General features: G+C 18.6%; 1 protein-coding gene and 2 pseudogenes across 2 annotated transcripts; 1 reads left to right on the top strand and 2 right to left on the bottom strand.

Annotated features, from left to right (window-relative positions):
• Positions 1-1,518: 1,518 nt before the first annotated feature.
• LOC119687704 lies at positions 1,519-3,153 on the top strand (annotated as a pseudogene). The gene has a single exon (XR_005253255.1). The product of XR_005253255.1 is annotated as an NADH-ubiquinone oxidoreductase chain 5-like (transcript).
• A 2,714-nt stretch (positions 3,154-5,867) lies between these two features.
• On the bottom strand, positions 5,868-7,911 carry LOC119687703 (cytochrome c oxidase subunit 1-like; the record flags this gene model as incomplete). The annotated part of the gene is given in 2 exon segments (XM_038102117.1): positions 5,868-6,879; positions 6,882-7,911. Coding segments are annotated over 2 exon segments (1,296 nt in total), but the record flags the coding sequence as incomplete, so codon positions are not given.
• A 682-nt stretch (positions 7,912-8,593) lies between these two features.
• Positions 8,594-14,728, bottom strand: part of LOC119688858 — a 59,082-nt pseudogene continuing 52,947 nt past the window's right edge.

The raw sequence follows: 14,728 nt of genomic DNA, 5'->3' as shown, positions 1-14,728 counted from the left end.
AATATATATACTTAACATTTAGAGTTTGTGAAGGGGCTTTAGATATTTCTATTTTGGTTTCTATAATTCGAACCCATGGAAATGATTATTTTCGATCATTTAGATTTTTATATTGTTAAAATTTATTTTTTTTGTTCAATTTTTAATTCCTATTTGTTTTTTTAATAATATATTTTGGATGGTTCAGAATATATTATTTTAAATTAGATTTTTATTAATTTTATTTAATATTTATAGTAATTATTTTATAAGCATTTCTTATTTTTTAGGTTGTAATTTAATTTCTTATGGATTATTTTATTAAGATTTTGAATTTGTGTATTAATATTAATAGCAAAAGAAAAAAAATAATATAATTTAATATAATTTAAAAATTATAATAATTTATTTATAATTAATGTTATTTTTATGTTAATATTTTTAATTTTGACTTTTTCTAGTATAAATATTTTTGTTTTTTATTTATTTTTAGAAAGCAGTTTAATTCCAACTTTATTATTAATGGATGGGGATGGGATCTGAGCCTTTACAAGCTGGAATTTATTTATTATTTTACACTTTGTTTGTATCTTTACCTATATTATTAGGAATTTTTTATTTGTATGAAAAATTAGGAAATTTAAATTTTTACTTTTTAAGTAATTATATATTTAATAATGAATTATTATATTTTTCTATAATTTTAGCTTTTTTGGTAAAAACACCTATATTTTTAGTTCATTTATGATTACCTAAGGGTCATGTTGAAGCTCCAATTTCTGGTTCATTAATTTTAGATGGAATTATATTAAAATTAGGAGGATATGATCTTTTACGAGTATTTTCTTTTATTTCATTTATTTGTTTAAAATTTAATAATTTTTTTATTAGTATATCATTAATTGGAGGAATTTTGGTTAGATTGAATTGTTTACGACAAGTTGATTTAAAATCGTTAATAGCTTATTCTTCTGTTGCTTATATAGCAATTGTTTTAGTTGGGATTATAAATTTGAGTAATTGAGGAATTTATGGGGGTATAGATTAATAATTGGTTATGGTTCATATTCTTCGGGTGTATTTTGTTTTGCTAATATTAGATATGAACGATTAGGTAAACGGAAATTATTAGTAATTAAGGGTTATTAAATTTTATACCATCTTTAACTTTATGATGATTTTTATTGTGGTCTGGAAATATAGTTGCTTCTCCTACATTAAATTTATTAGGGGAAATTTTTTAATAAATAGAATTGTAAATTGATATTTACTAATTAGTTTATCTTTTTTGTCTTTTTTTAGAGCTGCATATACTTTATATTTATATTCTTATAGACAACATGGAAAAATTTATTCAGGGGTTTATTCTTTTAGAATAAATAATATACGAGAATTTTTATTACTATTATTACACTGGGTTCCTTTAAATTTATTGATTATAAAAAGTGAAATAATTTTTTTTTGATTATATTTAAATAGTTTAATTAAAACATTGATTTGTGGTGTCAAAAATATAAAATTTTATTTTAAATTGTGAAAAATTTATCTTTATGTAGAATAAGATTTTGATTATTAATTAATTTAAGAATTATTTCTTTTATTTTTGGTTTAATATTTATTAATCATGATTATTCAATTTTTTTAGAATGAGAATTAATTTCTTTAAATAGAATTAGAATTGTAATAACTTTTTTATTTGATTGAATAAGATTAATTTTTATATGTTTTGTATTATTAATTTCGTCTTTAGTAATTTATTATAGAAAAGAATATATAGCAGGAGATATAAATATTAATCGATTTATTTTATTAGTTTTGTTATTTGTTATATCAATGATATTTTTAATTATTTCTCCAAATTTAATTAGAATTTTATTAGGATGAGATGGTTTAGGGTTAGTTTCTTATTTATTAGTGATTTATTTTCAAAATGTAAAATCTTATAATGCAGGTATATTAACTGTTTTATCAAATCGTATTGGAGATGTTGCTTTATTATTAGCGATTGCTTGAATATTAAATTATGGATCTTGAAATTATATTTTTTTATTAAAATTTAATATTTTAGATATAAATATATTGATTATTGGTATATTAATTGTATTGGCGGCAATAACTAAAAGAGCTCAAATTCCATTTTCAGCTTGGTTACCTGCAGCAATAGCAGCCCCTACTCCTGTGTCAGCTTTGGTACATTCATCTACTCTTGTTACTGCTGGAGTTTATTTATTAATCCGGTTTAATTTATTAATTGGAGATACAATTTTAGGACAAAGATTGTTATTAATTTCAGGATTGACAATATTTATATCAGGGTTAGGAGCTAATTTTGAGTTTGATTTAAAAAAAATTATTGCATTATCTACTTTAAGTCAATTGGGGTTAATAATGAGAATTTTATCTATAGGATTTTATAAATTAGCTTTTTTCCATTTATTAACTCATGCTTTATTTAAAGCATTATTATTTATGTGTGCTGGGGCTATTATTCATAATATAAATAATTTACAAGACATTCGTTTAATAGGAGGATTAAGAAGTTATATACCTTTTACATGTAGATATTTTAATATTGCTAATTTAGCTTTATGTGGAATACCTTTTTTGGCTGGATTTTATTCTAAAGATATAATTTTAGAAATTGTATCATTGAGTTATATTAATATATTTTCTTTTTTTCTTTTTTTCTTTTCTACAGGATTAACAGTTAGATATTCAATTCGTTTAGTTTATTATTCATTAGTTGGAAATTTTAATTTTTATAGTTTAAATTTATTGAGAGATAATAGTTGAATTATATTAAAAGGAATATCTGGTTTATTATTTATAAGAATTATTGGTGGAGGATTTTTAAATTGACTGTTATTTGGCACCCCTTCAATAATTTGTTTACCTTTTTTATTAAAATTATTAACTTTAATTGTGTGTATTTTAGGGGGATTAGTAGGATATTATATTTCAAAAATTTCTTTATATTTTTTCAATAAATCTTTACAAAATTATTTTATTTCTTTATTTTTTGGTTCGATGTGATTTATGCCTAATATTGTTACATATGGGTTAATTTTTAATTTTTTATTTTTAGGTAAAAATTTGTATAAAAGTTTTGATCAGGGTTGATCTGAATTTTTTGGAGGATTTTATTTATATAAAAATTTATTGGGATATTCAAAATTTAATCAAATTTTGCAGAATAATAGTTTAATTATAATATTAATAAGTTTATTTTTTTTGTACTAATATTTTTTGTTATTTGGTGTTTAAATAGCTTATAATTAGAGTATTACGTTGAAGTTGTAAGGGAGATTTATGTTATCTTTAAATACTTAAAGAATTAAAATTAGTAATTTATAAATAATAATATTTATTTTTACAATGAAAATGTAATGTTTTTATTAAACTAATAAATAAATATAGAAATATAAATGGAATTTAACCATTAAAAATAAAAGTTAGCAGCTTTTTTTTGTTCATCATATTTCTTTAATTGGAATTTTATTCAATTTTATTATTAACAGTAATAAACCTCTATTTTGGTTTCAATTAATATTAAGAATAAGGGTAATTTACCTAATTTTTAGGTCGAAACTAAATGTGATGTATCACTTCATATTCTTTATAAGATAGATTACATAAAATAATATTTTTTGAATGCAAATCAAATGTTAAATTTAACTACAATCCTAAAATAAATTTTCCATTTAATTAGATCAATTTAATATCCCTTGATTTCATTCATGATACACACCAATTAATAAAATAATTAAAAAGATAATTGAAGTTATTCTTCATATAAATAAATTTGAAAAATTTAAAATTATAATTATAGGTAAAATTAATGCAATTTCAACATCGAAAATTAAAAAAATAATTGTAATTAAAAAAAATGAAGTGAAAATGGAATTCGTGAAGAAGATTTTGGATCGAATCCACATTCAAAGGGGGAATTTTTTTCTCGATCATTAAGTATTTTTTTGATAAAATTGAAGCTAAAAATATTACAATAGAACAAATTGTTAAAATAATTATTGCTATAATTGTTAATAATAAAATTATCTAATCTATATTTTATAGACTTTATGATTGGAAGTCATATATACTTTTTATATTATTTAGATAAATAATGAATTTAATTATCTTCCTCATCAATAAATAGAAATATAAAGAAATAATCAAACAATATCAACAAAATGTCAGTATCAAGCAGCTGCTTCAAATCCAAAATGATGATTTTTGGAAAAATGATTATTTAAATGACGAATTAAACAAATTATTAAAAAAGTTGTTCCAATTAAAACATGAATTCCATGAAATCCTGTTGCTATAAAAAATGTTGACCCATAGATAGAATCAGCAATTGTAAATGGGGCTTCGATATATTCATATGCTTGTAAAATTGTGAAATAAATTCCTAATAAAATAGTAAAAAATAATCCTTGGGAAGTTTGTGAGTGGTTATTTTCTATTAATCTATGATGAGCTCATGTTACAGTAACTCCTGAAGCTAATAAAATAGCTGTATTTAATAATGGGATTTGAAATGGATTAAAAGGGGAAATTCCTATAGGTGGTCATGAAGCTCCTAATTCAATAGTTGGAGATAAACTTCTATGAAAAAAAGCTCAAAAAAATGAAACAAAAAATAAAACTTCAGATAAAATAAATAAAATTATTCCTCATCGTAATCCTGTTGTTACTATAAATGTATGTAAGCCTTGGTATGTTCCTTCTCGACAGACATCTCGTCATCATTGATAAACAGTAATAATAATAATAATGTTTCCTAAAATAAATAATGATATATTATATTGATGGAATCATTTAATTATTCCTGAAACAATTGTTATTGCACCAATGGCTCCTGTTAATGGTCAAGGGCTATAATCTACTAAATGAAATGGATGATTTGAATGAGTTGACATTAATTTACTTCTCTGGAATAAAGTGTTCTTAATACTGCGAATACATAAGATTGAATAATAGCTACAGCAGATTCTAAAAGTAATAATAAAATTTGTCTAAATAATAAAATTGATAAAATCAATGAAGTTAAAGATGGACCTGTATTTCCTAATAGAGTTAATAATAAATGTCCTGCAATTATATTAGCAGTTAATCGAACTGCTAAAGTTCCTGGTCGAATAACATTTCTAATTGTTTCAATACAAACTATAAATGGTATTAAAATTGCAGGAGTTCCTTGAGGAACTAAATGAGCAAATATATGTTGAGTATGATTAAGTCAACCATAAATTATAAATGAAATTCATAATGGTAAAGATAAAGATAAAGTTAATGTTAAATGACTAGTTCTAGTAAAGATATAAGGAAATAATCCTATAAAATTATTAAATAAAATTATTGTAAATAAAGAAATAAAAATTAATGTTGATCCATTTTTTCCTGTAGGGCCTAATAATGTTTTAAATTCTTTGTGAAGGGTTAATAAAATGTTATTTCATAAAATATTATAACGAGAAGGAATTAGTCAGTAAATTATTGGGATTATAATAATTCCTAAAAAAGTTCTAATTCAATTAATAGAAAAATTAAAAATACTTGAAGAAGGGTCAAAAACAGAAAATAAATTTGTTATCATTTTCAATTAAATATCTTTGTTGTTAATTTATAACTTAATGATTTTGATGAAGTAGGTAGTATATAATAATAATTTATTATATTAAAAATAATAAAAATTATAAAAAATAAAAAAAATAAACTTAATCAATTAATAGGAGCTATTTGTGGAATTAAAAAATATTAATTAATTAATAATTTTAGTTTGACATACTAATGTTATTTATTTAACTAATTTTTTCATTAGAAGTAATTGCTAATTTACTATGAAATGGTTTAAGAGACCAGTACTTGCTTTCAGTCATCTAATGAATTAGAATAATTTATGATTCATTTAATGAAAAAGTTAGTTGGAATACTTTCAATTACAATAGGTATAAATCTATGATTAGCTCCACAAATTTCAGAACATTGTCCATAAAATAATCCAGGACGATTAATAAAAAAATTAGTTTGATTTAAACGTCCTGGAGTTCCATCAACTTTTACACCAAAAGCTGGAATTGTTCAAGAATGAATTACATCTGCAGCAGTTACTAAGATTCGAATTTGAGAGTTTATAGGTAAAATAACTCGATTATCTACATCTAAAAGTCGAAAATTATTAATATTTAATTCATTTGTTGGAATTATATAAGAGTCAAATTCAATATTTATAAAATCAGAATATTCATATGATCAATATCATTGATGACCAATTGTTTTTAATGTAACTAAAGGCTCATTAATTTCGTCTAATAAGTATAATAATCGTAAAGAAGGAAAAGCAATAAATAATAAAATAATAGCAGGTAAAATAGTTCAAATAATTTCAATAGTTTGTCCATGTAATAAATTTCGATTAGTATAATTATTAAAAAATAATATAAATATTAAATAACCAACTAAAATAGTAATTATAACTAAAATTATTAAGGTGTGATCATGAAAAAAAGTTAATTGTTCTATTAAGGGTGAAGCTCTATTTTGAAGGTTTAAATTTGATCATGTTGAAATTTCTAATAAAAGTAAAATACTTTATATATGAAGCTTAAATCCATTGCACTAATCTGCCATATTAGAAATTAGTTAATAATGGTAATTCTGAATATCTGTGTTCAGCAGGAGGAGAATTTTGAAATCATTCAATTGAAGAATTTAATTGAATTGAGTAAATTATTTGTCGGTTTATAATTATACTTTCTCAAATAATATATAGAAATAAAATAATTCTTAATAATGAAATTGTAGATCCAATTGTTGAAATAATATTTCATATAGTATAAGCATCTGGATAATCTGAGTATCGTCGAGGTATACCAGCTAATCCTAAAAAATGTTGTGGAAAAAGGTTAAATTTACTCCAATAAATATAATTATAAATTGACTTTTTAAAAGTTTTGCATTTATATATAATCCTGTAAATAGAGGGTATCAATGAATAAATCCAGCTATAATAGCAAATACAGCTCCTATTGACAAGACGTAATGAAAATGGGCTACAACATAATAGGTATCATGTAAGATGATATCAACAGAAGAATTAGCTAGAACTACTCCTGTCAATCCTCCAACTGTAAATAAAAATACAAATCCTAAAGCTCATATAGTAGTAGGAGAATAATTCAATTGGGTTCCATGAATTGTAGCTAATCAACTAAAAATTTTAATTCCTGTTGGAACAGCAATAATTATTGTTGCTGACGTAAAATAAGCTCGGGTGTCAACATCTATACCTACTGTAAATATGTGATGAGCTCATACAATAAATCCTAATAATCCAATAGCTAATATAGCATAAATTATTCCTAAAGATCCAAAAGTTTCCTTTTTTCCTGATTCTTGTCTAATAATATGAGAAATTATTCCAAATCCTGGAAGAATTAAAATATAAACTTCTGGATGCCCAAAAAATCAAAATAAATGTTGGTATAAGATTGGGTCTCCTCCACCAGCAGGGTCAAAAAATGAAGTATTTATATTTCGATCAGTTAATAATATTGTAATAGCACCTGCTAGAACAGGTAAAGATAATAATAATAATGCAGTAATTACAACAGATCAAACAAATAAAGGTATTCGATCAAAAGTAATTCCTGAAGATCGTATATTAATAACAGTAGTAATAAAATTTACAGCTCCTAAAATAGAAGAAATTCCTGCTAAATGTAGTGAAAAAATAGCTAAATCAACGGAAGCTCCTCCATGAGCAATAATAGAAGATAAGGGTGGATAAACAGTTCATCCTGTTCCAGCTCCGTTTTCAACTATACTTCTTATTAAAAGAAGAGTTAAAGAAGGAGGTAATAACCAAAATCTTATATTATTTATTCGTGGGAAAGCTATATCTGGGGCTCCTAGTATTAAAGGTACTAATCAATTTCCAAATCCACCAATTATGATTGGTATTACTATAAAAAAATTATAATGAAGGCGTGTGCTGTAACAATTACATTATAAATTTGATCGTCTCCAATTAAAGCTCCTGGGTGTCCTAATTCTGCCCGAATTAAAATTCTTAAAGAAGTTCCCACTATACCAGCTCATGCACCAAATAGAAAATAAAGGGTTCCAATATCTTTATGATTAGTAGAAAAAAGCCATTGTCGCGATTGATTAAATGGCTGAAATTTAGGCGATAGATTGTAAATCTATTTATAAGAATTATTTCTTTTTAATCAATAGCTGGCTTTATAGTCAAATAAATGATTTTAGACTGCAATTCTAACGGTGTATTTTATACTAAGGCTTAAGAATTATTTCATATTTCCAGCTTTGAAGGCTATTAGTTTCATTAACTTAAAACCTTTAATTTAATAAAGATAAAAAATTATTGAAACTAATAAAAGACCAAATCTAGAAAAAATGAAATGATTAAATAAATGAAATTAAACTTATTTTTGTTTAAATTATAATATAAAATTTTTGATTCAAAAAAATTTATTATAAATGCTGAATAAGTTAAACGAAGGTAAAAAAATAGGGTAATTAAGGAAGTTATCAAAAGAATTATTAATAATATTATTCTATTATTAATAATTATATATTGAATAACTCATCATTTTGGTAAAAATCCTAAAAAGGGGGGTAATCCTCCTAAAGATAAAAAATTTATAAAAGTTAAATATTTAAAATTTTTTATTTTATTAAAAATTATGAAAAGTTGATTAATATGTGTTAGTTTATAGACATTAAATATTAATATTAATGTAATGGATAAAAAACAATAAAATAAAAAATAATTTAGTCATATTATATTATTAGAATTTATTGAAATTAATATTCATCTGATATGATTAATTGAAGAAAAAACTATTAATTTTCGTAAAGAAGTTTGGTTTAATCCTCCAATGGCTCCAATAATAGCAGAAAAAATAATTCTTATTCTTATTAAATAATTATTTCTAATATAAGAGACTAAACTTAAAGGGGCGAGTTTTTGTCAAGTTATTAAAATAATTAGATTTATTCATGATAATCTTTCTGAGACTCTAGGAAATCAAAAATGGAGAGGGGCGGCTCCTATTTTTGTTAGTAAAGAAGAAAGGATTATTAAATAATTTTTTTCTAAAGATTCATTAATTGAATTATTTTTTAAAATTAGAATAATTGAAAATAAAAGAATAACTGATCTGAATGCTTGAATTAAAAAATATTTTAAAGAAGCTTCAGAGGATATTAAGTTATTTTTATAATTAATTAAAGGAATAAAGGCTAATAAATTAACTTCTAATCCTATTCATGCTATTAGTCATGAATTTGAAGATATAGTAATTATTGTTCCTATGATTATAATTAAAAAAAATAAAATTTTAGATGAATTAATAAAAATTAAAAAAAAAGGGTTAAAACCTTTATAAATGGGGTATGAACCCATTAGCTTAATTAGCTTATCTTTTTAAATTTAATAAAAATAATTTTAATATATACATATAAATATATTTTAGTGTAAGAAGCACATAAGATTTTGATTCTTTTAGGAATAGTTTAATTCTATTAAATATAATGAATATGGTAAACCACATGATTTACTCTATCAAAGTAACCCTTTAATCAGGCAATTCATTTAAAATTTTCCATTTAAAATTTAAGATGGATTTTTATTTTTTAAGGATTTTGGTGTATTTTATAAAAAATTTATTTAAATATGGTTTTGTATATTTTTTTGTGTTTATTTAACTTTTTAAGTACGTTATTAAATTTTAAATATTAAATTAATTTTATTCATTTTTATATTTGTTGTTTTGTTGTTATTTATAAATATTAAATAAATATTATTTTTAATATATTTTTATAATATTAAAAATTTTTTATTTAAATTTTAAATGGAAAATTATTTAAAATTTAAAATTTAAGATGTGTTTTAAAATTTTTATTTTTTTTATACTTAATAAATATTATTTATATATAGTTTTATTTTAATTTTTATTTTTATTTTTTAAAAATAAAAATATTTATAGATAATTTTATTTTTCCTATATATATAACTATATATTAAATTAATATATTTATATAAATAAATTTATTTATATATAATTATAAATTTCATAATTTAAAATATTAAATATTACATAATTATTAAATATACTATATATATAAATATATAAGGGTGGAATTTAATATAAATAATTTAATTTAATAGGGTTAATATAATAATTGTTTGATATATATATATTAATTAATTAAATATTTATATATTTGGCAATATTTTTTAATGGAACATTAGATAAATATATAAATATTAAAAAATAGGAGATCCTTACCGATTTATACATCCCCAAATTTTTGATTCAAAATTAATATATATTTATTAATTAATTAAATATTTATATTAATATAGATATTTATTAATCTAACTTAGTATAGGTTAAATTAAAAATAATAAAAAATTAATATATATATATATATATTAATAGATAAATTTATAAAAATTAATATATTTTTGATTAAAAAAAATTATCTATAATATATTAATTAATGTTTAATTTTTTTTTATTTAAATTTTAAATGGAAAATTATTTAAAATTTAAAATTTAATATGTATTTTTAAATTTTTTATTTTTTTATACTTAATAAATATTATTTATATATAGTTTTATTTTAATTTTTATTTTTATTTTTTAAAAATAAAAATATTTATAGATAATTTTATTTTTCCTATATATATAACTATATATTAAATTAATATATTTATATAAATAGATTTATTTATATATAATTATAAATTTCATAATTTAAAATATTAAATATTACATAATTATTAAATATACTATATATATAAATATATAAGGGTGGAATTTAATATAAATAATTTAATTTAATAGGGTTAATATAATAATTGTTTGATATATATATATTAATTAATTAAATATTTATATATTTGGCAATATTTTTTAATGGAACATTAGATAAATATATAAATATTAAAAAATAGGAGATCCTTACCGATTTGTACATCCCCAAATTTTTGATTCAAAATTAATATATATCTATAAATTAATTAAATATTTATAATAATATAGATATCTATTGATCTAACTTAGTATAGTTTAAATTAAAAACAATAAAAAAAATAATAAGTATATATATATATATATTAATAAATAAATTTATAAAAATTAATATATTTTTGATTAAAAAAAATTATTTATAGTATATTAATTAATATTTAAAATTTTTTTATTTAAATTTTAAATGGAAAATTAATTATTATTTAAAAATTAATATGTATTTTTAAATTTTTTATTTTTTTATACTTAATAAATATTATTTATATGTAATTTTATTTTAATTTCAATTTTTATTTTTTAAAAATAAAAATATTTACAGATAATTTTATTTTTCCTATATATATAACTATATATTAAATTAATATATTTATATAAATAGATTTATTTATATATAATTATAAATTTCATAATTTAAAATATTAAATATTACATAATTATTAAATATACTATATATATAAATATATAAGGGTGGAATTTAATATAAATAATTTAATTTAATAGGGTTAATATTATAATTGTTTGATATATATATATTAATTAATTAAATATTTATATATTTGGCAATGTTTTTTAATGGAACATTAGATAAATATATAAATATTAAAAAATAGGAGATCCTTACCGATTTATACATCCCCAAATTTTTGATTCAAAATTAATATATATCTATAAATTAATTAAATATTTATATTAATATAGATATTTATTGATCTAACCTAGTATAGTTTAAATTAAAAACAATAAAAAAAATAATAAGTATATATATATTAATAAATAAATTTATAAAAATTAATATATTTTTGATTAAAAAAAATTATTTATAGTATATTAATTAATATTTAAAATTTTTTTATTTAAATTTTAAATGGAAAATTAATTATTATTTAAAAATTAATATGTATTTTTAAATTTTTTATTTTTTTATACTTAATAAATATTATTTATATATAATTTTATTTTAATTTCAATTTTTATTTTTTAAAAATAAAAATATTTACAGATAATTTTATTTTTCCTATATATATAACTATATATTAAATTAATATATTTATATAAATAGATTTATTTATATATAATTATAAATTTCATAATTTAAAATATTAAATATTACATAATTATTAAATATACTATATATATAAATATATAAGGGTGGAATTTAATATAAATAATTTAATTTAATAGGGTTAATATTATAATTGTTTGATATATATATATTAATTAATTAAATATTTATATATTTGGCAATATTTTTTAATGGAACATTAGATAAATATATAAATATTAAAAAATAGGAGATCCTTACCGATTTATACATCCCCAAATTTTTGATTCAAAATTAATATATATCTATAAATTAATTAAATATTTATATTAATATAGATATTTATTGATCTAACTTAGTATAGTTTAAATTAAAAACAATAAAAAAATAATAAGTATATATATATATATATATTAATAAATAAATTTATAAAAATTAATATATTTTTGATTAAAAAAAAATTATTTATAGTATATTAATTAATATTTAAAATTTTTTTATTTAAATTTTAAATGGAAAATTTTTGTAAATATGTATTAAAGGGGACAAGATGTGAGGAAAGAATTATTTTTATGGATTAATAAATATTTTATTTAATTTATAGATATTTATTAAATTTTATTATTTATTAAAAAATAAATAATAAAATTATTTTAAATATAAAATTTTTGTAAATATGTATTAAAGGGGGAAAATGTGAGGAAAGAATTATTTTTATGGATTAATAAATATTTTATTTAGTTTATGGATATTTATTAAATTTTATTATTTATTAAAAAATGGATAATAAATTATTTTCATTTAAAATTTTTGTAAATATGTATTAAAGGGGGAAAAATGTGAGGAAAGAATTATTTTTATGGATTAATAAATATTTTATTTAGTTTATGGATATTTATTAAATTTTATTATTTATTAAAAAATGGATAATAAAATTATTTTTCATTTAAAATTTTTGTAAATATGTATTAAAGGGGGCAAAGATGTGAGGAAAGAATTATTTTTATGGATTAATAAATATTTTATTTAGTTTATGGATATTTATTAAATTTTATTATTTATTAAAAAATGGATAATAAAATTATTTTTCATTTAAAATTTTTGTAAATATGTATTAAAGGGGCAAAAATGTGAGGAAAGAATTATTTTTATGGATTAATAAATATTTTATTTAGTTTATGGATATTTATTAAATTTTATTATTTATTAAAAAATGGATAATAAAATTATTTTTCATTTAAAATTTTTGTAAATATGTATTAAAGGGGGAAAAATGTGAGGAAAGAATTATTTTTATGGATTAATAAATATTTTATTTAGTTTATGGATATTTATTAAATTTTATTATTTATTAAAAAATGGATAATAAAATTATTTTTCATTTAAAATTTTTGTAAATATGTATTAAAGGGGCAAAATGTGAGGAAAGAATTATTTTTATGGATTAATAAATATTTTATTTAGTTTATGGATATTTATTAAATTTTATTATTTATTAAAAAATGGATAATAAAATTATTTTTCATTTAAAATTTTTGTAAATATGTATTAAAGGGGGAAAAATGTGAGGAAAGAATTATTTTTATGGATTAATAAATATTTTATTTAGTTTATGGATATTTATTAAATTTTATTATTTATTAAAAAATGGATAATAAAATTATTTTTCATTTAAAATTTTTGTAAATATGTATTAAAGGGGGCAAAGATGTGAGGAAAGAATTATTTTTATGGATTAATAAATATTTTATTTAGTTTATGGATATTTATTAAATTTTATTATTTATTAAAAAATAAATAATAAGATTATTTTAAATATAAAATTTTTGTAAATATGTATTAAAGGGGACAAAATTGTGAGGAAAGAATTATTTTTATGGATTAATAAATATTTTATTTAATTTATGAATGTTTATTAAATTTTATTATTTATTAAAAAATAAATAATAAGATTATTTTAAATATAAAATTTTTGTAAATATGTATTAAAGGTTTATTTTAGCTTATTAGATTGTTTAAAATTAATTTTACATGTAAATTTTTGTGTGATTATTAATTAATTTCAAAAATTGATTTATTTTATATATTCGCAGTAATTCATATTAATAATTTAAGAAATTTAGAATTAGTTGTATTTATAATATTAACAAAATTTGTGCCAGCAGTTGCGGTTAAACAAATAATATAAATATTTTATTTTAAAATTAGTTAAATACATTTATGTTAAATTTAAAATTAAATTATTAGGTGAAATTATAATTTAATTTTAAATTTTATTAAGTATGATTGAAGCTAAAAAATTTTTGGTATAAACTAGGATTAGATACCCTATTATTTAAAATGTAATTTAAAATTTTTAGGTAGTAATAGTTATGTTCTTGAAAATTAAAAAATTTGGCGGTATTTTAGTCTATTCAGAGGAACTTGTCCTATAATTGATAATCCACGTTGGACCTTACTTAAGTTTGTAATCAGTTTATATACCGTCGTTATCAGAATATTTTAAAAGAATAATAATTTTCTTAAGTTTATAAATAATTTTATTTCAGATCAAGGTGTAGCTTATATTTAAGAAGAGATGAGTTACATTAAAAATATTTATATGAATATTAATATGAAAAATTAATTGAAAGTGGATTTG

The sequence above is a fragment of the Teleopsis dalmanni genome, chromosome X (genome assembly GCF_002237135.1).
Source record: "Teleopsis dalmanni isolate 2A chromosome X, ASM223713v2, whole genome shotgun sequence".
Taxonomy (NCBI): domain Eukaryota; kingdom Metazoa; phylum Arthropoda; class Insecta; order Diptera; family Diopsidae; genus Teleopsis; species Teleopsis dalmanni.
Note: the sequence above shows the minus strand (reverse complement) of the source record. Positions and strands in the feature narration are given on the sequence as shown.